This window comes from Fundulus heteroclitus, chromosome 17, assembly GCF_011125445.2.
Source record: "Fundulus heteroclitus isolate FHET01 chromosome 17, MU-UCD_Fhet_4.1, whole genome shotgun sequence".
Lineage (NCBI taxonomy): Eukaryota > Metazoa > Chordata > Actinopteri > Cyprinodontiformes > Fundulidae > Fundulus > Fundulus heteroclitus.
Genome location: NC_046377.1, coordinates 23,816,259 through 23,841,740, shown reverse-complemented (window position 1 = coordinate 23,841,740; position 25,482 = coordinate 23,816,259). Strand labels below are relative to the sequence as shown.

Here is a 25,482-nt window from a genome sequence, read left to right as displayed (position 1 = left end):
GGCAAACTCACAAAATTTTAAACTTTAAACTTAATTACCGACACCTAAAGGACGTGTTTTATACATTTATTGTGTTATAGACAAAAATTGCAGACCTCTGCGAATTGGAAATATTTTTTTCTAAAATTAAGATTATATTGAAAATGCGATTAATTGTCCAGCCCTAGTTCTTGTTTTTATTGTAACAGTGCAGATGAATACCAAGACAAATAAACGAAAGGCCCGTTTTTGTTCCTGGCAGTCGCCGTCTTAATGCTGAAATTAAGCCGGTTTTCAGATCGGTGCTGAAAAGCTTGTATGCTCAGGTGTGTGATATTTATCCGTTTTATCAACGCACTGATTGGACCACAGTTTAATTTAGTTGGACGTTAACGATGACGGTGGAGGTGGTTCTGATCCAGGGAACTGGACCTCCTCTGTGTGCAGCTCGGGGGCGGGCTCACAGAGACCGACAACCAATCAAAATGTTGAGCTCATGCGTCTAAAACTTCTGTTGGTTTAAGCCAAAACCAGTCCGAACTGCAGAGGACTGGCCTGAGCTCTGTTCCTGCAGTCTTGTCCTGTTTGCAGGAACGTTCAGATAAATAATGTTAGAGACGGGCTGCTCTGCAGAATGTGCTAGGAAATTTTCATTTTTACCTGACTTCATGCATGGCTCTGGTTCACCAGGAGTCTCAGGTTTTTATCTGCTGCATGTTTCCGACACGCAGCAGCGTCTGAAGCCAGCAGATGGGTTCCTTGGCTGATCGCTGGATCAATGAGACATCAACCCCAGAGCAGATTTCAGATGCTTTAGGAGTGGTGTGCCGGGTTCACTGACCACAGGACATTCCAGTGTCTTTGGGGCCTTTTCTTCAGCAGTGGAGTCTTGTGCAGTGAGCGTTCAAATGGTGGTTTGGTCCATAAATTGTTTTTTTCCTGGTTGATCCTGCTTCTTTCATTTCTTTCTAAAGCTCTCTGTGTTTGGTCCCATTTTGATTTTCTTGCCTCCTTCTAAAGAGCACCAGGCCACGGTCGTTTTATGGTGGAACGATGTTCTCTTCAGGAGATTAGAAGTGGATCTGAAATCGATGCCAGCAGGAGGCTCTGCAGCAATAAGGATGAGGAGGTCTTGAAAAAGCTTGATGCTTTTACCCATGAAACCTCGTGAAGGAGACGCTTTTACTTCATGAAACATAACTTCTTGACTTATTTATGCTTGTTTAGATTGCATGAGTAAAACGTCCCAGACTTATTTTGACCGATGTATCTGTAGGATGTAACTTTTTTGATTTAGAGTATTTGCTAAATGTCTCCAATGTTTGGGAAGTGGGCGATTAATTGGTTTGGAGGATCAGGAGTTGAGATCGTCTTATCGATGATTGTTTTCTTTTCTTGGAATATTGAACAATAAGTTTGTGTAGATGCATAAATGTAGTCGTTATGTCACGCGTCATAACTGGAAGGGATTGGAAATGTGGGATTGGGACTGGGAACCACTGAATAGGGCTTGAATTTGACATTTTAAACCCTGCTGACGGAACCAGCACAGAACAGGTTCTGGGACCAGCCCTGATTAAGCAGTGGAGCGACATGGATGAGCTTTGCTTGAGTTGCCTCCAACTTCACACCAGCTCTTTGACCTCCTGGTTAGACGGAGAAACTTTCCTTAGTGGTTCCCCATTTTCCCAGATCCAGGAATGGAAAACATTTTTTAGAAGCTGCTCCGAGTCGCTTCAGTTAAACCACGAACCAGTCAGCAGAACCCGCTTGGTCTTTCCAAAGCAGCATGTTGCAATGCAGGAAGTTAGTTTGTCTGTTGCTGAACCCGCAGTTAATCATTGTTGCGATACAATCCCACCTCCAGCAGTCAGAGGGACGAGATAAAGGCGCTGAAACGGTTTGGATGAAGGCTGGAGGTCTCTGCTCATCAGGTCCAACAGGCTGCTGTAGCTTTGCTGATCATCGGTTCCATGTTCCACCTGTTAGGATCTGAGCAAAGGAACAAATCAGAGCCTGATGATGAACCTGCAGAGCGAATCGACCCATCAGTTACTTTCTAATGTGATTCAAAGTCATGTTTCCTGGTTCATCCTCTGCATCTAGCTGCTTTGGGACCCCTCTTCTTTCTCCTTTCATGTGTTCACACTTTTCTCGTCCAGTAAATTTGTTGGCTCCATCTCCCGGCTCGCGTCCTTCCGGTTTTTCCGCTCGGTTTACAAGGTTGAGTTCTGCTGTGGTATGCAAATAACACGCAGACGCTACGGCATGCAGGAGTGTTGCTGAAGGCAGCCTGCAGAGGCTCAGCATGTCTGCAATTACAGCTTCGTCAAATTACACTTTACATCTGCTCGCTGCTGCAGGCATTTAGTCCTGGAAGATCAGCAAAGCTCCAGCTCTGCGTGATGTTTGCTCTTCATGCTAAACGCCCACTTCTTCTGTGGTTTCTAATGAGGAAACTGTGGGACAATCCCACCGGCTGATAATCCACTTAAACTGTTTGTTGATATGTGACGTATTGAAGGATTTATGGTGTGAACTTGTCTCCTGCAGGCCTGATCGTGTGGAAGTGCAGCGATGCACTGAGGGAGGACGGGAACACGTCTGCTCAAAGGTCAAAGCCCGGCAGGAATCAGAAGCTGCAGGATGCAGACCGGCGCGCAGGAGCAGGCGCTGGCGCTCACTGCGGCGCAGCCGACCAATGGGAGGGAGGAAGAGGTGAACTCAGGTGAGATCTTTGATGGACCAGTGGAGGGAAGTCCTGCTATGGATGCAGAAGTCTTAGTGATGATGATCAGACACCGTGGGGCCTGATTATGTCATGTTAAATCTTTTTTTTTAGTCAGTGGGTAAATGTTTCAGGGCTTCGTTCTTCACTTGGATGTAAAATCCTGTCAGGCTGCTTGTTTTTCTGATGGCTGCTGTGACGGTCACGGTGTAAACGCTCGTTTTCCCTTCAGGGAGCCCGACCGGAGCCTCATTTATAAAAACTTTGTGTAGAATCCAAACTAAAGGTGAACGTACGGCAAAGAAATGAAACTGGTGTCGGCCCAGATTTATAAAACCATGCAGGATGGATGGAGAACATCTGTTAACATCAGCTTCCAAGTCTTGCCACAGACTTCAGTTAGCTTTGGGTCTGGGCTTTGACTAGGCCACTCTAACCAATGAATCTGCTCTGATCTAAACCATCGATTGTAGATCTGGCTGCGTGCTCAGGGTGGCTGTCCTGCCGTCTCAGGTTTTTTTTTTTAGCTCCATCCATCTTCCCACCAACTCTGAGCTGCTTCCCTGTCCTGCAGGATAAATTCATCCCCACGTCATGATGCTGCCTCCCTCATGTTTCACTGTGGGGACTCAGTTTGCCTTCCTGTTCCTTGATGTTGCAGTAGAGCTACAGCAGCCTGTAAGTTGTAAATGTGACCGGAGTGGGTCGGAGGTGAGCAGTCAGCTGAAAACGTGGCCTTCCTCCAGATGCAGCTCTGCTGACTTTAGTCCTGCTGCCATCTTGCTTTTAGAGCGAAGAGTTCATTGCTGATGTCTTTCCAGCCTGGCATCGTGCTTTAGAGCGGCAAACAGCCTGAACTCTAATTAACCTGTTAATGAATGGATCCAATTACCCAGACCTGCTGCTGCCTTCTCTTTGTGAGTCCAGGCTGGACATAGTTCTCCTCACGCTGCTTTTCCACTTCATCTCTGTTTGATGAATGATGAGCGCAATAAATATTCAGCTTTTATTCCCATCGCCAGTGGCCTGAAATGCTGCATTTAAAGTGTTATAGTCAGATTAGCTTTGAGTCTGATTAACATCCACTCAGTGTCTCGTTCATTACGAATAAACAGTTAAAAATGTTTTAGTTCATTGAACTCAATAAATTCCTTTTTTTTTGTTTTGTTTAATAGTTATTAGCTTTCATGTGAGTTTGCAGCTTCCTGTTTGATGCGGCGTCTGGCCAAAGTCAGCAGTGATGCAAGCTGGGCCACATTTCTTTGCTGCATTTCCCACAGGCAGAATTTAATTGCTGCCGAGAAGTGTTGCAATTTCCGGAGGGTTCCTGAACACTACACGGCCTGCCAATATTACAGAACACTTTAAGATGGCTTTTAGCAGAAGGATGGAGATTTAAAAATCTAACTCATTGTCTCATTGCCTATCACTAATGCTGATAAAACTCCTAATTTGCTATTGTGGGATGGGAATAAAATTTGCTTCTTTTTTTCCCCTTAAGGTCTTTAATCCTTAAATGTGACATTTAAAGGGGTAAAGTTCAGAAAACTGTGAATATTTGTTTTATATGATGAGGTCTGACGATGAACTGATTTGGTAAATGCGTCCCGCTGAGGAAGGCAACATTAGTTATCTGCTTATTCCAGGTGTCACTGTGTTGTGTTCAGATGCAGCGATGGAGGAGGAGTTCATCTGGGAGGAGTACATGGAGGAGACGGGAGCCGACGCCGCTCCTCACACCACCTTCAGACACGTACGTACCACCGCCGGCGTCACAGATGAGCAGCATCTATCCTTTAACGGCGGTAGAGAGGGCCAGGCCGCCGCCTTTTGACGCAGGCGACCTTTGGCTGCTTTAAAAGTAATTAACCAGGAAGCAAACTGGACATTCCATGTGACAAAGCTCCCCCTTCGTAAGATTTTCCTTGCTTTCATGGAATTCCTTTGATAATTATTAACTAGAAACCTGTAAATTCACTTTCTCTGTCTCCCACATTCCCCTTGTTTCCTGCTCCCATATAGTTATTATACAGGCAGCGCCTCATTATACATTAATGGTCCAATAGATGCAGAACAAGAACCTTTTTGGTTTGAACTCTTCTCACCCATCGCTCCAACAGATGCTCAGACTTGTTTTAAATTTAATTTAATTTATTTCCTCATAGTATTCCGTTGTAGGACTGCAGGGCAAGAAAGTCCTGAGTTTGAACTGCTTTTTGCATATAATTCACATGTTATCCATGTGCATGCGTGGGTTCTCTCCAGGTACTCCAGGTTAATTGGGTTTTCTAAACTATTCTTAGGTAAAAAGCCTTTAGAAATAATAAGAGAAAAAACTGAATTTCCTGTGGTGTCAAATCCCCAGTTCCACTCTGATTTGCACCTAAACTATTGCAATAAAATAACTGTCACTAAGACATTTTATAGTTATAGGTATTAATTGGTGTTTTCCATTTTCGCTGATGTAGCACAAAGACGTGTTGATAGTACTGCGTTGTGTGTGTATATATATATATATATATATATATATATATATATATATATATATATATATATATATATATATCTATATATACTATATATATAGATATATATATATATATATATATATATATATATAAAATATTACTGTAAAATCAACCTAAATCATTCTCATTTCTCACCTGGCATGGAAGTAACATTCCCCATAAACAGTCGGTCCTCTCCATCTACACCGTCTTAGTCACATTCTTCTCCTTTCAAACCTAGATGTCCACAACTACTTCAGTCCAGAGTATAGCTCATGTTTACTTCCTGGTTCCTGAGCCAATCATATGAGAGTTCCCAGGGTTCCCAAAACTGAGCGCAGCATTTGGTATTTTATCTTGGCAATGTAACAAAAATAATTTCCCCCTGGGATCATTAAAGTAAGTCTGAGTCTGATATTCCAAAAATGGGGGAGAAACAAAAGAAATATGCGACTCAAGCCGCGCAGGTGTGTGAAGTCAGGAAACTTCTGCAAGAAAACCTTTACTCACGTAAATCTGCCCAGATCTTCTGTCAGAGGGATGGCAGTAGATCTGTCTACAAGTCTAACCTCCACACGTTACAGGTGGGGCTTTAAAACATCTGCAGAGGTCGATGTCGGAGTCTCTTGGTGTCGCTGATGCTCTATAACGACCATCAGGCTCTCTGGTTATTGAAGGCATGCCATAGCCTGGGTGCCATTCAAACTTAGTCCCGCCCACAACGTTTAAGGTCGGGAAGTTCGGTCTGGCATTGCTCAATAGTAGCGCGAGTATGCTCGCCCAATATCTGGCGGGCCAATCAAATCATCAGGGCGGGCTTTATACGATGATGGACAGATGATCAACAGTAACGTAATCAACCACGTCACCAAAGCGCGCTTGGGTTGAATTTGTTTACAGCAACGATGGCTGCCGCTGGAGAGTTGAGGTGTGTAGATTCTGCTATTAGGTCTGTTCTAGAAGATATCGACAGGTTGGTGTGTTGAAGGACTCCTTGGATCCTTACATTCTTTTTGCAACACCGGCAAAAATCGTTAACGCTCATCTTCTTATTCTAGGCTAACAGTTGAGTTCCGTTGACAACAACTATGCGTTGCTTAACATACGTCACACACTCCGTTGCTCTTATTGATTGTAGGTCTATCCAATTGAGTGCAGAGGAATTTTTTTTCCTGGTTCGTTCGAAACACGCCCCATAATCACAGCTCTATGGAGCAGTATCAGACTCAAATTCTGACTAGAATTGAGTATGACCATGTCAGGCTAGGCATGCCAGGAAAGGCAGAGGAGCCTCTGTTTGAGCTTCTCAGCTACAAACGCTCCTGAAGCGTCTAATGTGTAATAAGGGACCAACATGTGGTTAGGTAAGGTGGAGGGGCTGGTTCTGCTCTGCCTAACCTCTCTCTCTTTATCCAGGGGTGACCATGACAGTAACAGAGGAGGCGCTCATATTTTAAGCCTTTTATAAAGTTTTATGTGGACCATTGAAACTGCTTGTTTTCTGCTCGGTTCTGTGTTTCATGCCGGCTCACTTCTTTTACATAATTTGTTCTGCTTGTCAGTGTCGGGTTTGTGTGTGAGTGAGTTCAGCAGGTCAGGTCACTTTGATCCTCTGTCGGATTGATCGTCACGTCGTGCGTTAAAAGTTTTGTCACTGCCTGTTGGCCAGGAAGTTTTTAATCTCAATGGGACTATATTCTGGTTAAATAAACAAAAAATAGTCCACACACTCCAAAGCTTCAGATTCTTTAAGGTCCAGATGGGTGAAGGCGGCTGATCCTGGATGTGAGGTCTTTATCCATCGGATGACCGCGCTCGGTCTGTAGAGACGTTTCTGCCCTGAAGTTTTAAAAGTGTGGCAGCTTCTTCCAGCAGTGTTTGTAATGAGGGCAGGATTAGATCAGCTGGACTTTATGAGCGGGTCCTGATGTTGGACTAACCCAGTGCTGATTGGCGCTCCCTGGGGAAGCTAAATTGCCTTGTTGGAAACAGACCATTCCCCAGAAAGAAGTGATTTAGTGAAGTGCTGACCTCGTTTGTGTTTCTCTGCCTGGACAAATTGAAGCAGTGATTTTCTCCTGGGCCTACACACACAAACACACAAACACTGGGAGTCAGGCTTCGCTGCCGACGCTGCCCTCTTACATAACCCCTGCAGCGAGAGAGAAAGGGGGCATGTTTGCATTGTTGCAGCAGGAAGTCATGGGGCCGATTGTATTGTGTTTATTTCTAAGATGCTGGCTTATCCATTCACTGGTGGTTGAGTGCTGAATGTGAACATCCTGTTGGGTTGGAGCTGTGGTGGAAATGCCCTCCAGCACCGATATATTACTTTCTCTGCACAAATACAAACAGGAGGATGTTTGGTTTTATGGCACTGGGTAACTATTTAAATCTTATTGTTCTTTTTTTTTTTTTTTACACATAAGCCAGAATGAAAAATGATTATTATAATTGCTCTCATTGATCCTGTTTCCTCTACTTTATAGGCTAATCTAAACAAAAATCTGACCCTAAGATATCTCCTGCAGTGTTGCTCTTGAACTTACAACCTTTCTGAAGTGATTCTTCCTCCTTGAGAAAAACAGAGACGTGTAATAAAAGTCTATGTTTGGGTTTTGCTTCAGCAGCAGTTCACACAGAGCAACATGCTCTATGTCACTGTTTACAACAAAAACATCCCTGGGCCTTTAAAGGCGGTTGTGTGGAGTAGTTATAAACAGTCATCATAGTACCTGCAATAAACAGCAGTCAGACCACTAGTAGTTTACACTCTGGTAGGGATTCTCCCATGCAACGTGAGGAAAACCCTTATCAAAAATTAGTTTATTCAAGCGTACTACGAGTCATTTCATACTTAAAACGAGACTGTGTACTTTTTATAAACTAAATTTTATATTAGGGCTGGATGATATAGGAAAAAAGCATATTGATAAAACAGAAATCATACTGATCAATATCCATAATTATCAATAAATTCAAAACATATTTTAAGTGCAGCTCTGGCCATTTTTGCTTGGCGATAAAGAACAGCAAACACTGAATTCAAACTCAACCCTTAATTCAACCAACTTTCCACCAAACCTGAAAGTTAAAAAAAAAAAAGAATGTGCGCTCTTTGAAATGGGCGGAGCTTGGTGTCTGATCGTTCCTGGGCCTGCATTGCGATTGGTTGGGAGGATTAATGACTATAGATGATAGGCTAGAATGCAAAAGGAAGGAAAACTGTTATTCTATTGAACTTTTTATTGACCCTTTTTTTTTTATAATCGATATACGTCTGTTGATCAATATATATTGTTATTGAATTATCGTCCAGCCCTATTTCATATACTCAACAATAGTATAGTGAAGTTCACTTGACTTATACTGAAAAGTATAAACAGAACTTAAGACTAAGTACATTAATACTAAGGCTTAATCTTATAAATTTACTGTAATTTCCCTCTGGGATTATTAAAGTATTTCTGATTCTGATATACTTAAAGGAGCTATAAGTGAGATATATCCTGTAAAATCAACCTAAATCATTCTTATTTCTCACCTGGCATGGAAGTAACATTCCCTATAAACAGTCGGTCCTCTCCATCTACACCGTCTTAGTCAAATTTTTCTCCTTTCAAACCTAGATGTCCACAACTACTTCAGTCCACAGTATAGCTCATGTTTACTTCCTGGTTCCTGAGCCAATCATATAAGAGTTCCCAGGGTTCCCAAAACTGAGCTCAGCATTTGGTATTTTATCTTGGCAAAAGAGCAGCGGCCTGCAAACATGGAAACCAGTAAAAGAAGTGGACTAGAAATAGAACAGAAAGTATATATATATATATATATATATATATATATATATATATATATATATATATATATATATATATATATATATATATCCTGAGTAAGTAAAAATTCACAACAGCAACACACTGTTTAAAAACAGCATATTAGATTGTTGTGATTGACAAGCTGTTGTACCGATTTGAGCCACCAGGAGTCAGTATTACTTATAGTTCCTTTAAGTATACTAAATAAAATTAACTTCAAGTATATTACTTTTTGCTAAGGGAACAGCATCTCAAACTAACCACTGCTCGAGCTAATGGCTAATCAAGCTTACAGCTACATAAACTAACTGCTGTTCGGGCTAATGGCTAATCAAGCTTACAGCTACTAAATTTAACAGCTGCTCGAGCTAATGGCTAATCAAGCTTACAGCTACATAAACTAACTGCTGTTCGGGCTAATGGCTACATGAGCTAATGGCTACAGGAACTGACCTCTTTTGCTTGTAGGTGCTCAAGCTAATGGCTACTGAAACTAATGGCTCATCCAACTAGAAGCTAACAGCTGCTCAGAATAATTTCTTATTCCACAGTTTCCTCCAAAGCACCATAAGACACTAACAAGTGTCAAATTGATCGTTGGTGGAAATCCCCTTCAACAGTTTCCTTAGTAATAAAGCACCGTTGCTCATGACTAATACACTTTTGACTTATGACTCCTCAAAAGTTTGACATTTTTTAAACTTTGCTTTGTCTTTTAGCTTCATGTTTGAAAAAGTTAATGTAAATGTTTGAGTTTCTCAAAAACGCATCAAACTTGAAGATATTTCAACCCAGCTGATTTTGAACAAGAATAGAGTTCAACTTTGGACCCAAACGACTGCATTAAACATAAAAGCTGAACTGAGCTAGGGATTTACTCCTGTGACGTCCTGCTGTGTCGCTCTCAGGTGGAGACCAGCCTGGAGAGCAGCTTCCAGCCAGGCATGAAGCTGGAGGTGGCCAACAAGAGCAACCCAGAAACGTACTGGGTGGCCACCATCATCACCACCTGCGGCCAGCTGCTCCTGCTGCGCTACAGCGGCTACGGCGACGACCGCAAGGCCGACTTCTGGTGTGACGTCATGACGGCCGAGCTGCACCCCGTGGGCTGGTGCGCGCAGAATGACAAGACCCTGATGCCTCCAGAAGGTAGGAAGAAACACCCGGGTGCTTCTGGTTCCTCAGGCTGGGGTTTTCAGATGGATAAAATGCTTTCAGTGGAGAAGTTTTCTCCAGAAACTGAACCTTTGGTCCTGAGCAGCATGAAGCGTTAAATGAGTTGGTAAATGTTTCATTATTTTGGTGAAATGTTACTGAAGATGAGTGTCAAACTCAGCCGCTAATTATTAGTTCAAAATGAGCTAATTCTGAAAAGTCCTACTTTGTTTTTCAAATAAGCTAAAGCTCAATAGTCGGCTTGAAAATGTTAGTTTATTATATTATAAGCTCTTCTATGGTGAGGTTTTCTGAAGGCCTCATGAACTAAACTCTTAATTATTGCAGAACATAACTTGACTTTCTGATGTTTAGCAGCTCAAAGGTGACTTTGTCAGCTTCAGTTGATGTTCTTCAGCTTGTGTCTCCCGTTCTAGTCTTGGTAAATTGTTGAGATCTCTGGTTCTAAGTAAAGAACCCTGTTAAATAAAAGACTTCTGCAAGGAGCTGGTTCTGAGAGGGATCGGTATACGCTGCAAAAGTAGAACTCAAAAGAAGAAATTATTTCTTAAAATTAGAGTATTTTCCTTGATTTGAGCAGGTAAATAAGATTATTTGCCAATGGAATAAGATTTTTGCACTTAAAATAAGAACAACTCATCTCCATCATCTTATTTCAAGTGCAGTATATCTAATTATCTTATTTTAGGGGTAAAAATACTCATTCCATTGGCAAATAATCTTATTTACATGCTCAAATCAAGGAAAAATACATTCATTTCAAGAAAATTGTACTTATTTTTAGTACTCTTTTTGCAGTGAGCAGCTTACTGGATAACCTTCATGTCGGGCTCTTCTCTGTCCCACAAAAACACGATATTTAGTCGTCTTTAAATGCTATCAACTGTTCTCATTCCTTACGTGACACATATTCACAATTTCTTAAATGCCAGTTTTACTGATTAAAGTCTTACTCTGTTTTGTTTAACAAAAAAGTATGACACTTTTTTTTATTTCATCTGAACCATCCATCAATGCAAATCAGAATCACGAGGCTTTTCTTTTCTTTTTTCTTTAATCATTGCAAAGTGATTGGAAATTAATTGTCCCCACCTTAGTCCTCACAATTGATTTTAGATATCCAGAGAAATATTCCTCTGATAAATAAATGATTTAGAATTTCCTGACTATTCAACCTTTTTAAATGCCAATTTTAATGATTAAAGTAAAGTTGGAAGGTTTTTACCATCATGATTATGCACATTGGACATATTTGTGTCAGAAATTGGCATCAATAATGACCCAAAAAATTCAAATTGATCTATTGAGTTTAAAAGACAAATTAAAGATCTAAAAAAATGTACCCAAAAGACAAACTGGCTAAATGTTATGTGCATCGACACATTCAGATTTATGCTAAAAAAATATAACATTCAGGAGGGATAATTCCTTCAAGACATTACAAAGAGAAAGTTTCATGGTCCTAAATGTTTTCCAATCATTTATGACTTTATTACTTAAGTGTTTTCAATAGCTGACATCAGCTACACTCCCAAAAGGAAACTAAATTTTTAAGGAAAAGAGGAAGCAAAGCTAGAAGGTCTGTGCTGCAGTGTGAGCATTGAGTTTATGAAGACAAGTGGTGGAAAAATCCCTTAAGTTCAACAGTTTCCATAAAAATCTAGTTTCGTCCATCAATGAATAATTTCAATGACATTTACTTGATCTCAAAAAACTGTTGCTGTCGTTCAGACCGGTGTCTGCAGGCGGTTGACGGCGATTTTTCACCATAAGTAATTTGTAGCAGCAGCTCATGTCTTCATGCTTTCCTGAAGGTCACACACTGACCTTCTCAGATTAAGCTCTTGCAGTCAAATCGGCTCAGACGTTTCTTCTTCCAGACTTTTTCTATCTTGGTTGAGATCATGCGACTCGGTTGTGGACCAGGAAACCTTTCCCTCGGACTCTGGTCACCTTTCTTCAGTCAGTGATGACATCCTCTGTGTCTTTCAGTTCCCAAAGCTGCCGGCTGTTGGTTCCAGACGTCTTTCCAGGCCCATTTAAACCTCCTTGTCTTTTAGAAAAATTACCATGTTCTGTTTGCTTTGATAAAAAGTCAACTAGCATTGGTTTTTGTTCATATGGCAAAGAAAAGGTCCCTTCCCCCCCGCCTTGGTGCGGTCCGTTTGTGTAGATGTGAACATCTTTTCAAATTTAATAAACTTCAGGTAATTTTGCCAGAAATGGTACCGAAAACCCGGTAATGATATGATCCAATCCTCTAGGTTTCTACTGCTTCTTGGATTTTCGTTTTGGTTCCGCTGTCCCGGACAGATCGGACCAACAGACGGAACGTTCCCGCCTGGTTTGTGGTGACTGGTTCTGGTTTTCTCTGTATTTAAATGAACCGAACCAGAAAAAGTTAAAAGTTCATAAACTGACTGGGAGCAAAATAAACGGACCTAAGGGTGTGAAGATGCCCTGATAGGAATCACTTTTCACTCCAGTTTCTACAAACTAGGAAAAATATATATTTTAAAAAAAAAGCAATTCAAGGGGGAAAAAAAGTTTTTTAATAAAATAGATGCAGTGTAGAGTTTTAAGTACGAAGCAATGTTGATGTGTTATTTTCTTGTTAGTCGATGGATTTGATCTCTAAAATGTGATTTTTAAAGCCACCAATGCATTAGAAAGCTCCTCACTGCAGCTCCTCATGGAACCAGTGGATATTCCTCCAGAACCTGAGCAGAACCGCTTCCACTAAAGATAAAACCCGAAGCCAGTTTCAGTCCATCCGTCGGCGTTAACCCCACAAGACAGGCAGGAAGTTGGATTTAAATCTATTACACCAGGGGTGTCAAACTGATTTTGGTTTAGGGGCCACATTCAGCTTAATCTGATCTCAAGAGGGCCACACGAGTAAACTCGTTTCAAGATTAAATAGAACTAATAAATGTGGACTTGTTGTTGATTTTTATATTAAATTAATTTCACTTCTACACAATATATTATGAATAACCTCAGCGTTTTTAAGAAAAGTATGTGCAATTTCAACAATACTTTTACTCAGTTAAACATTTACTTGTGCATTATGCATAAGAACTGATCACAGTGATTGTACAATGCTGCATATTTTCAATTAAACGAAGTACATGATTTTTTCAATAATTGTTTTATCATTCTCTTCCTTTTATCTTGTCCACTTGTGAAAGTCAAATCTGATGAGCTCTTTGTGGCATCTTATTGCCACATTGCCAGACAGGACACTGGACACTTTTTTTTTTATAATGATAATGCATTTAGCCACAGGGCCGGACTAAATTGTTCGGCGGGCCGAATCCGGCCCGTGGGCCATATGTTTGACACCCCTGTATTACACCATTGCGCTGGGATTTTACAGCACAGATAATTAGCAGGAATAGTGATATATAATAAGAATTATTGGGCTTTTACATGTTTTCAGTTGCATGTTTATTTAGTTAAAAAGCAAATTGCAGTTTGGAGCTTGAGGCTGAGGATCTGCTGGCTGACGAACCCAAACGGACGGACTCGCGGGTTAAAGCCCGTTCTGTCTGCTGGTGTCTAACCGCAGCGAGGCGTTGGGAAGCTCAGAACCTGAAGGTTCAGGTTCTGCATTCATCATTTGCTCCGATTCAGTCGGTGAAGTTGGGTTACAGTCGGTCTGATGATCCCAGCGAGCAGAGCGAGGGTGCCAATACTTTACAGCCGCTTCTGTTACATCCTGTGTGTGTGTGTGTGTGTGTGTGTGTGTGTGTGTGTGTGTGTGTGTGTGTGTGTGTGTGTGTGTGTGTGTGTGTGAGAGGCAGCGTCCACCTGTGTTAACCTGTTTCCTTCTCGTTTTGTGTTCTCTTCACTTCTCAGATAACGTTTACCTGAGAACAGGTAAGCTGCTCCACCTGAGCGTCAGATTTGACTCACCTGCCTGCTTCACTAGTGACTGGCGTGAAATGAACACCACTGCTAGGCCTCGGTGCTGCATGCTCAGTCTGCTTCTTCCTCCTCCTCCTCCTCTTCCTCCCTCTGCAGGGACCTCACAGCTCCGCTCTCATGTCTCCTCCTGCATGCTTCCTAGGCGAGGGCTGAGCAGAGAGAGCGCCCCGCTGTGCTCCCATCATAACCGAGGCGCTTCAGACAGAAACCTGGAGCTCTGATAAAAGGCCCGTGTAGAGGGTCCAAATGTTTAGGAACATGTCGTGGAGATAAAATCTGAACTTTCAGCAGATGGCCGATAAATTTCTTTACTTTTATCACTTTGTTCCACCGTGGCAGCTTTTCATTAGGAACAATTAATAACGTCTCCAGGTGGACTTTAGCTTCTTTTTTCAGTTCCTCTCCATCCTGTACCCGGATATTTTCTGACTTTATCTGCTCTAGATGGTTTGGGTCGTGTTTTTATTTATTTTTTTTGTCTTTTGTTCTCCTGTTGTCCACGTTCCTCATCTTTAAGGACACACGTGTTTCACGCTGAGTTGCGAACAGTTGGATGTTCTGGATGTACCAGGACGTCGGTTGGTTTCTGCTACTCTGCAGCTGTGGACTGTTTTAGAGAAAACCTGTTGACAACAGACCTTAACGTGTCTTCATGGTTAAATGTTTCTGACAACAAACACTTTAAGGTGAATTAATCCAGGAAGTTCAATTCAGGGTTTTATTTCAATTTGAGGGTTTACAGCTTTTCCCAAAACCTCTTAAAATCCACGTTGCTGACACAGCTGAAGAGATCTAAACTAACTAAACTAAACTATAATAACTAAACTAAATTAACTAAACTAAATTAACTAAGCTAAACTGACTAAACTTAACTAAACTAATTTGACTAAACTGAATTAACTAAATAAACTACCTAACTTGACTGAACTAACTTGACTAAATTAAATTGACTAAACTAACTATACAGAACTGACTAAACTAACTAACCTATACTAAACTAACTTAACTAAATTAAATAAGCTAAACTGACTAAATTTAACTAAACTAATTTGACTTAACTAAATTAACTAAAGAAACTACCTAACTTGACTGAACTAACTTGACTAAATTAAATTGACTAAACTTACTAAATTAACTAAATTAAATTGACTAAACTAACTATACTAATTTAACTAATTTAACTAAACTATACTAAACTAATTTAACCAAAATAACTAAACTAAATTAACTAAGCTAAACTGACTCAATTTAACTAAACTAATTTGACTAAACTAAATTAACTAAAGAAACTACCTAACTTAACTAAACTAACTTAACTAAATTAAATTGACTAAACTTACTAAATTAACTAAACTATACTAAACTAATGTAACTAAATTAACTATTAAACTAATTTAACTAAATTAACTAAACTAATTTAACTAAATTAAGTAAATTTAACTAAACTAACGAACTAAAGAGACGTTTCTCTGACTCTGAATGAATTCGGATCAGTCAACAAGCAGCAGATGGATCCTGAATCACTCGCTGAGGACAAACGTCCCACAGACTTCCTGGGTGCGTCTGTCAGCAACTGGATCAGGAACAGATTACGGGTTTCACCAGAACCTGCTTCTCACAGGATGTGAGGGTTTTGTTATGATTGTTATTTTTTTTAAAATAACGTTTGTGATCAGAAGTAGAAACCTAATATTTTACCTTTGACATAAAGAGACGGTACCGAGGTGGACCTAGCAGCTGGACCTCTCCCCTTTGGGTTCTCGGCTCTAATGGACCTAACAAACCCAGCAGCGTCTGTCTCAGACCTGTTGTGAATCCTTGTTAGTGGAATTTATGACCAGAACTCGTAAACATTGATGGCTGCTCCAGGTAGATGTTCTGGTAGGAACATCTATCCGTTGTAGAACCTCAGCTCTTAAAGGACGGTTCGGCCTTCAGCAGGGCTAACGGTACCATAGACAAGGTGACTGGTGATTGGTCGGCAGCTGAGTGGCTGTGCAGGTTAACCAATCAGATGGTAGGGATTATTTAATGAGACGCAGCAGTTTGAATTATTTCATCATGTACTTTTAGCACAGGAATCCTAATTATTTTTATGCATGATATTATATTTTTGATTGACATTTTAATTTGATAATTTCATTACATAATAAATTGAGACCTTTTAAAACACTTAAACAATTTATTCTTATTTGATATATAAGCCGAGTATTATCAGATTTATCAGACATGGTAATGTATTTAATAACCTGGTCATTCGGGGGACTTGTGTTGCTGTTACGGTGTCACTTTGTTTCTCATTTATTTAGATCGGGACGTGAAATGTTGCTGTCTGAGATCTTTTAGCCTGCTTCGTGTTGTCAGACAGGTTCTGTTGAAGTGGATCCGTGATGCTACGGGTCAGGAGGTAACCAGGCCCGGTTGTTTAAATTAAACAGCCTTTTTTACTCAGGTTATCTTTGTCTGATGGTCAAATGTAACCCTCCTGATTTCCTGAGGCCATTATTCATAAAAAAAAATCGTCTGGAGGGGAAAGGTGCAGAACCTGACGGCACCTTGATCCGATTGAACCGCGTCACAACAAACGCGCCTTTTAATATCTCACTTATTTAGGAAACCCGCCCACTCAACCAATCACGCTCCTGCATGCCGGCCGCTGCGCTGCGCCCAGCCAAGCTTCCTCTGCTCATCGAACTCATCAGCATCTCTTTCCAGCAGCACTTTGTCGCATGATTGGTTCGTTTTTAGAGCGAGACTGTGATCTGAAATTTGCTTTGCGCCTTCCTCTGCTTCAGGATCGCTCACATTCTTCAGCATTTTTAGGCTAAATTCATGTATGTTGATTTTAAATGTATTAATTAAGCGATTAGTAATCATGTGACAGTGAAGATAAGTGCTTAATGTTTGCAGGTGAGGCGGTTTTGTCCCACTCTTTCACCTGCATGTCCCCCTGTGTGTGCATGTGTGTGTGTTGATTCACAGAAAGCTGCTTTTTCTTAGTTTTTCCGCCTCCAATACCAGTTTGGTCATGTGGTTAGATTGCTGCTGACAGAGCTGATTTGCATAATGAATTCACCACACTGCTTCCTGCCAGGTCCTGCCGATGAACTCGCATGGAGTTGGGCTTGGTGCATGGGGGGGGGGGGGACTTTAGGCAGACGGTTGAGTTCTGGAGAGAGCCTGAATGAGCCGGGGTGTGGCAGCAGGTTTAAATTGACCTTTTTTTGTTTGCTACTCTGACATTAAGCTCAGCTGTGCAACGGTTGCCTCTTGCAGAGCAACTTTTATTTTTCTGCACTTTGGTAATTAATCTAATTGTTAATAAATGACAGTAGCATCAATAAATGTAATGCATTTCACATGTTTGTTTGCATGTACAGTAAAGCCCAAAATTGTTCACACCCTTTGCAGATATAGAGTTAAAACTCTTTTATCAGCCGAGAAGGTGTTTTTATTTACATCTGAACAATAAAAGCCAAATTATTAGTGGCAGACAAAGATCATGTAGAAGAAGGCGGACTGTTTGTCTTCATTGTAGTAAAATAAGCTGTTTTCCGGATTTATTTATTTATTTTCCAATAAGCATTATGTGAGCCTCTCTTCTCTGGGCTGAAGGATAAAGTCCGTCTTTGATGCAGACTCCTCCCGTTTGTGCAGCGACTGCATCGCTGCACTGCAAAAACTGAATTAAAAAGAAGTAAAAATTTCTTGAAATTAGTGCATTTGTCCTTAATTTGAGCAGGTAAATAATGCCAATGGAATGAGTATCTTTATACCTAAAATAAGATAATTAGATAAACTACACTTGAGATAAGATGACCTCTTCCGGAGGTTTTTCCTTCCCGTTAATGGGTGGTTTTTCTTCCCACTGCCGCTTCATGCTTGCTCAGTATGAGGGATAATATGATTGAACTTGACTTTGTAAAGTGCCTTGAGATGACATGTTTCATGATTTGGCGCTATATAAATAAAATTGAATTGAAAATTGAATTGAATTGAAAATGATAGAGATGAGTTTCTCCTATTTTAAGCACAAAAATCTTATTCTATTGGCAGATCATTTAAACTTGCTGCTCAAATCAAAGACAAATACACTAATTTCAAGAAAACTTTACTTATTTTCAGTCATGTTTTTGCAGTGTGGGGCGATTCACGCCTTCACAAGTCGCTGTGCGATCCAAACGGAGCGGACAGCGCGGCGCGTGGAGCTGTGCGGGCGAACACAGCCGCAGCACGTTGCTCCACGGACAGAGAAGTTGCTCCACACGTTGCAGCCGTTGTGTTTGCAGCTTATTGCGAGATGATCCGTTGAAACAGTTGACCCGTGTGTTCAGAGCGGATACGACAGACCTGATTAAACAGGGATTACGATCCGATGGGAAACACAACCGCTGCTCCCGTTTTACGACGCCGAGCGGCTAATTCCTGCAGCAGCGCTTCTGTCCACAGCACAGAGAGCTCTGCTTTTATTCTCCAGGATTTTACAGCAGTTTACGTGGAAGTTGCAGCAATCATTGCAAATCAAGCAAACGCACGGAGCGCATGCTGGGAGTTTTATCTTAATGCAAGGCCAGCAGCTCAGAAAGTTACTTTAACCCTTTTTTTTTTTCCATTTCCTGCATCCAGGTTAAAACATTCTTTGAGATAAGAGACTTAATTGATCCCAAAGTGATGGGGAACTTTATTTGACAGAGCAGCAAAAACGGGGTCAGTCAAACAGAAAGAGGAATGATAACAAGAGCAACATGAAGCTGCCGTTAACCGGCGAGGCCACGGTCGCTCCGGTGTCTGAGGAAAACCGGCTCATCGAGCCGTCTGGCTGGTCCGATCCAGCAGAACCTCTGCAGTCCAGACTCCCTTCTACTGAGAGAATGATGCATTTAAAGTCCTCAGCATGTTGGCTTTGTTTAACAAAGGTGGATCAGAGCTGGAAGGATTGAGGAGAAAGATTCTGTGTCTGTAAAACCAGGAAAAACACGTTTTTTAAAAAAACTCTTTGCATCTTGAATTGATGTCGAAGCGTTGAAGGTCGAAAATAGAATATTTTTATTTATTTCCTAAAAGCCACAACTTCTCACTTGTTGGTAACATCACCCCCACGGCCGTTCCAGTTAATATTCACACCAAAAAAAAAAAAAAGTGAGAAAATAACAGGAAGAGTGTAGCAGCAGAAAACCGGCTCTGAAACTGCAGCGGATGAGTTAAAGCGTCTAATCTTGTTAAGGTATCTAACGTGGGTAAATACCAGTTTTTCATGCCCAAAGTGGGAGGAAGAAACGCGATCATGCAAAGAACCTCCTGCTCCACTGGCCTGGGCGTGTTTTAGCTTTGTGTTCTGGGTTTTTGGGAGAACTTCCTGATTGTTCTGGAAGTATCTGGAGTTTCTCTGCCTGGGCATTTAAAGGCCGGCCACTGCAGGAAGACATTCAGCATAACTCTGCTGAGAAAATATCATTTTTCATGTTGCTTTTAGTTCTGTAACTCTAAATGTGTGAATAGTCCAAATGAACCATGTTTCTACATCTCTATAGGAAAGAGAAGAGATGTTATTGACTCTGACTTGTAAGAAAATGGTTTGAAATATCCACTGCTAAAAGTTTTGCTTATAAAATCTGACTTTTCGAGATAAAATCTTTATTTTTATTTTTTTTCTCAGATGGTGAAAAGTTATTTGTGGAGCAGATTGGTGAGAGAGAAAGTCTTAAAGAGAAGGAAATACTGACCAAGTTTAAAGGAAAATGTGAAGCAGAAATGACGCATAGATCAAAACTAGTGTCGTCATCAGCAACTCTCATAAATCACCAGAAGTTCCTCTATTTGCCTGCGGATGTATTTTCCCTTCCCGGCAGGGCTTCAGCTCTCTGGGCTTCTTTCGCTTCAGCCTGATAGTCATCAGAGCCGCAGGGAATCAGAGTTCCCACCGCGCCTCATCCAGCGACTCTCCCTGGTTCTGCGACGGTTCCACAGCGTTCTCTGAGCGCCGAAGTTTTACTGCAGCCTGGAGCGCAGGCCAGCCTTTTATCGTTAAAACCATAAGAAATCAACTGGAAACTGTTTGTATTTTTAGTTTTAACACTTCCTGCAGGATCAACCACTGTCAAAAATGACTGCAGTCTGTGCAGCGAATAATAACCTATGTTAATAAATATTTATCTATTATCTGTCTCATGAAATAATAAATTTTTAAATCAAGCCTGCACCGTACATCTGAATAATAAAGGTTGTGATTTTACTGTTAATTTAAAGCGCCGTTGTTTCTTAGCTGTGTTAAAGCTGTCGCGTATTAAATGCCTATATTCATTTATTTTTGTTTTTTCACCATTTTTTTCTTCTTGCTGTTTTAGACTCAGAATCAGTTTTATTCACCAGGTTTGTGACACAAACTGGGAAATTGACTTTAGTTCCACTTTGAACTCAGTAAACAGATATTTTAGATATAAATAAGTAAAATTTGGTGGAAAAACAGTTTTATTTATTTTATTTTTTTATTTTTGTAAATTGATGTAGAGCCCGCAGCACAAAGGCAGCCATCTTGTTTTGATGGATTGACACCGTGATTGGTCTAAATCCACTGAATATGATTTTCCTCCCAGATAAATTATTTTTTTCTATGAGCTGCAGTTGGTGCAGCGTAACCTGCCTTAACTTAAATACGTCTTTCTTTAACGCCGTCTGGCTCCTGGGTCTGGACAGAGTGCATAAACCTACAGGACCCGCGTCCTCGGCTTATCTCACTTAGTTTTCCTGTGTTGCCACCTCTGCACAGGTTGTTGGTTGTACCACATGCGTGCACGCCACATGCAAACAGGAAACAACCTGCAGCCGACTTTCCTGTAAAAGCAAATTGAGATTGATAGAGCAGTTTAACTGGTTTTGTTTTTCTGGCTCCACTTTAACTCCTGGCTTCGCTGCTACAGTTTAGATTCTGGCCGATCTTATTTTCCATCCGTTCCCAAAAAGGCCGTGCCTCTTTCTTTGATCATAATTTCTGTTTAAAAATGGCTTTAAATGATGATTTGTTGAGGGGAAAAATAACAATCTGCTGATAGCTGAAGGTTTTCTGTTACATTAGAGAAGTGATTTAATCCATCAAGCTTTAATTATCCATGTATGAAGCCCTTCAGAGGAGCGCTGACATGTTTGCTCTCAGGTTTCAGTAATTATGGGGTTTAAATCATTTAAACCTGAAGTTCTGTTTGGTTAAACTTTCGTTTGGGTAAAAACCTGATCAACTGGTCTCTGGGTGCACATCTGCAAACTTTCATTTTGACTCTGAGGAAAAGATGAATCTGCGTTTTGGATCCCGTCAGATCTTCCCCGGCTTTTAGAGAAAGTTCTGCTCGCTGTGGTCCATTTTCAGCTCAACCCCATACGTGTGATCCGATCCAAATGAAAACTTTATTTGGCAATAACATGATTGAGGGGCTCTTTTTGTCTCCAAGAGGAAGTCAACGGTTGAAATGTGAAATTTGAGAAGACATTTGAGAAGCGGTTCCTTAGACAGCTGCCGCGGACCTGCTCAGTCGTGCAGCTGTTCTGCACATCCACGTCGTTTCATCAATGGCTGCCTTCTCCAGCTAAAACCATCCAGATGCATTTTCTCTTCATGCTTCCATGCTGCTCGCTCCAGCGTGTAGCTGCAGGACCAGAGGTTCTTCAGGTCCGACGGGCTGTTTTCTCTAAACCCAGATGTCAGGGTTTCACCTTTAAGCTTTGTTCTATGCTCAGCCGGTGAGGTTCTGCACGGAGAACGAATTTAAAAAGCTGCCAAAGCCCAAATAAAAGTGTAATAAACCTAGAAAGTGCAGCCTGCAGCCTGCTGTTGTAAAACAGGTCTGCAGCAGTCTGACAGGGTTGCTTGTTGCATTCATTGTGTGATTAAAGTTAGAGACGGGTTCTGTGTGTGGGAACGTCTTTTAAATCAAACAGAACCTCATCTTACTGATAACTAATTATCTAATTATAACAACCTTCTGCTCTGTCTGTGTTTCGCCTGCAGCCATCAAGGAGAAATACAGCGACTGGACAGAGTTCCTCATCCAGGACCTGACCGGGTCCAGGACGGCGCCAGCCAACCTGCTGGAAGGGGTGAGAGTGTTTTCAGGTTCAAACATCCCATAATATGCTTCACATCGCTCAGAGCTGCTGGACGTTACGTTCCTGCGTGGAAACATTTCACCAGTGGGCGTAGCAGAGCAGCAGAAAACCAACAGAGCCGACATGCGTGATTCTCTGTAACCGAATCATTCATTCAAAGAGCCGTGTCTATAGTAACAGCAGCGCGTGCTTCAGTCAGCGAACAGGTGGAGCTTATTATTATTATTATTATTATTATTATTTGGACAATGCTGTGGATTGTTTTTTTAAACAAAAGTTATAAAAGCTGCACATGAACTAAGACCACAGCTAAGTCTGGTGTTTGTGGTTCTGACCCGGTTACTGGTACTGAGCTGAATCAGGCCTTTTTAGAGCTCTGATTCAGAACCACTCAGACTGCAGTTAAAAATCCTTTTTATTGAGAAGCTGGAGAATTTCGTCCCTTTTTCTGCTTTCAGATTTGGTCTTTTTTACTGAAATCATGGCGGTCCAAATGTTTTGTTGGGATCCAGTTCAGTGAACTGTTTCAGGGATCCATGAACGGATCATTGAACTGTTCAGAGTCTATGAAAGGAAGCGGCTTCAACAGAACCCATTCAGACATAATTTCTCTGTTTTATTCGGATTGTAGAAATATGATGTTAGTCGTTGTTCCATCAGAATTTTAGTTTCTAGCGGGAAAAATTTATGCTCAGAATAAATTGGATCATTATTTTTATATATATATATATATATATATATATATATATATATATATATATATATATATATATATATATATATCCTGATGTTCGATCTCAGCTCAAACACAAAGATCTCTGTAAAAATAATGTAAAGAAGAGGAAAGAGCTCCTCTCTTAGGTTCTGATACTGGACTCTCAGCAGGAACTGGATCGGACCCGTCGTATTTCTGACTTCCTAAAAACTTTCCGTCTCTGTTCCTCAGCCGCTGCGGGGGAAGAACACGGTGGATCTGATCGTGGACGGCTCCGTCCTGGAGGTCCGGGACGCTTCCGACCCGCTCCTGTACTGGCCCGCGAGAGTCGTCCAGAACATCGGAGGGAGGCTGCGCCTGCGTCATGCCGGCCTCACCGAGGAGCACCGGGCCCGGGACGTTTGGCTCTTCTACCTGGACGTCAGACTCCGCCCCCTTGGCTGGGCTCTTGAAAACAGCCTGACGTTAGAACCACCAGCAGGTCAGAACCCGATCTGTCTGGACCTGCAGGTTATCCTCGTTGTTTAGGAGGGGAACATTGACCTCATCTGGAGACGTGCGGTTTTAGAAGAATAATTTAGCACCGCAGGCGTTCGTATTGCTTGTTTTTTCAGGTGAGGTTCTGACCCGGTCCAATCAGACGCAGGTTCAGTTCAGGGTCATTATTGGATGTAAACTGAGAACTTTGCAGGACTGGAAGTCTGCAGCTTTGCAGCCGAGTTCTTAAAGAGATGCTGGGATTATTTCTGCACCTAGAAATGTTTTTATTGGGCCGTGACAAGTTAACCTGTGACATCACTGTGTTCTGACCAATCAGAGCTCAAGCCGTTGAGGAGCGACTCTGATTGGCAGCAGGCTCTGCAGGACGCTCGGGTGGACGGACAGAAGAACCCACTGCCGCTGGAGGTGTTCAAGGTGAGTCCTCCTCACCAGTGTTGCCTTTATTTATTTATTTATTTATATATATATATATATATATATATATATATATATATATATATATATATATATATATATATATATATATATATATATATATATATATATATATATACCCAAACAAAGTGATTTTGATTGTTATTGGGGGCAGAACTGAACCAAGTTGTTTGTCCAAAGCAAATAAACAAAAACTTAAGAACCTTTTTTTTCACAATTTAATTTATTGCTTAGATTAATCATTCATTTTAACAACACTGTGTGCTGCATGCAGACCGTAATGAACTCATTTTCATGTCCAGTTATTATCTTACATCTGTTACCCTCATCAAGTCCTGTAGCTATGCTTGGATGTTCATTTATATTGATTTATATTCCAATAATAAGTAAAATGTTATTGATAATATGTCTCTGCACCAATAAGGCAGCCAGACATCAGATTTTCTGCTCCATGAAACCCACGTTGATGCTCAGTATTGCACCAAAATGGACCTTTAATATATTTGCTTTGGACGAAATTGTTTATTAATGGTTATATATGTGGGTGAAACAGCCAATCCTATTTATTTTAAATATTAACATAATTCTATGCGATTATTGTAATAATGGCCTTTAGAAACATGGTTGGGGTGCATGGTGGTGCCGCAGGTCTAAGCTTTTGTCCTTAGTGGCATTTTTACTTAAATTACTTTTACTTTAACATTTTAAATAGTTTTGAAGTCGGTACTGTTATACTTTTACTTGAGTAAATAGTTTGTGTTGCTACTTCTTCTTCTACAGAAATATTTTTTAAACCCTAGTATCTAAACTTCTACTTGAGTGATAGATGTGGATACTTTTGACACCTTTGAACATGAATTACTGAAAATAAAGCAGAGGACATCAGACGGGCTGAATTATTCTGCAATGAGCTCATAAATTAGAGGAATCAGGTTTAATTAACGTCTGATTTCCAGCAGTTCTGTGCAGAATCGCTGCCATACGATCCTTTACATCAGCAGGAGCTGCTGCTCTCTGAGCCTTCTGCTGCTCCTCAGTTTGCCTTAAACTCCTGCATGATTTATTCACATGCAAACACAAAGAACTGGATCGTGTGGCGTCACGGTGCCGTCCTCAAACCCAGGGAGCAGAAAGCGCAGCCACTTTAATCTGGTGGCACGGATGAAGTCCTCACAAAGCGTCTGAGGTTTAAGATGCGCGGCTCTAAACGAGGTTCTGCTCCAAAGAAAAGCAATAAAGAGGTTTTAGTTTGACCTGCTTCATTAATGCATGACCTAAATGTGTAAATGATCCAGAGTGGAAGCGGTTTGTCTTTAAACCTCCTCCTCGCTGTGCCAGGACCACATGGACCTGCCCAAGCACTCGTTCAGGACGGGCATGAAGCTGGAGATGGTGTCTGCGTGGGAGCAGCTGCAGATCTGCCCCGTCTCCGTCACCAAGGTGAGTGGCGGTGCCAGAGAACTTCCCTGATCTGCAGCAGAGATGCATCCCTGCAGGCGGCCTCCTCCTCCCTCACGCATGCTTCAACGGCCGCGCCGATTGTTCTGCTGGATTCTTGGCATGCTTTAGGGGGAGGAGACCTTTTTCCTGACG

At 41.3% G+C, this 25,482-nt stretch overlaps 1 protein-coding gene across 5 annotated transcripts in view; it reads left to right on the top strand.

Moving 5' to 3' along the window:
• sfmbt2 (Scm like with four mbt domains 2) overlaps positions 1 to 25,482 on the top strand; it is a 45,913-nt gene that overhangs the window by 6,694 nt on the left and 13,737 nt on the right. For 4 of the 5 annotated variants that reach the window (XM_012877701.3, XM_021324132.2, XM_021324131.2 and 1 more), the window contains exons 2-9: positions 2,533 to 2,707; positions 4,375 to 4,460; positions 9,944 to 10,184; positions 14,073 to 14,093; positions 22,141 to 22,229; positions 23,185 to 23,434; positions 23,771 to 23,868; positions 25,228 to 25,329. In XM_012877701.3, the coding sequence (XP_012733155.2) occupies positions 2,626 to 2,707; positions 4,375 to 4,460; positions 9,944 to 10,184; positions 14,073 to 14,093; positions 22,141 to 22,229; positions 23,185 to 23,434; positions 23,771 to 23,868; positions 25,228 to 25,329 (969 nt within the window). In that variant the 5' untranslated portion in view covers positions 2,533 to 2,625. The remainder of the gene's footprint in view (positions 1 to 2,532; positions 2,708 to 4,374; positions 4,461 to 9,943; positions 10,185 to 14,072; positions 14,094 to 22,140; positions 22,230 to 23,184; positions 23,435 to 23,770; positions 23,869 to 25,227; positions 25,330 to 25,482) is intronic. The other variant, XM_021324133.2, reaches the window with a different exon arrangement.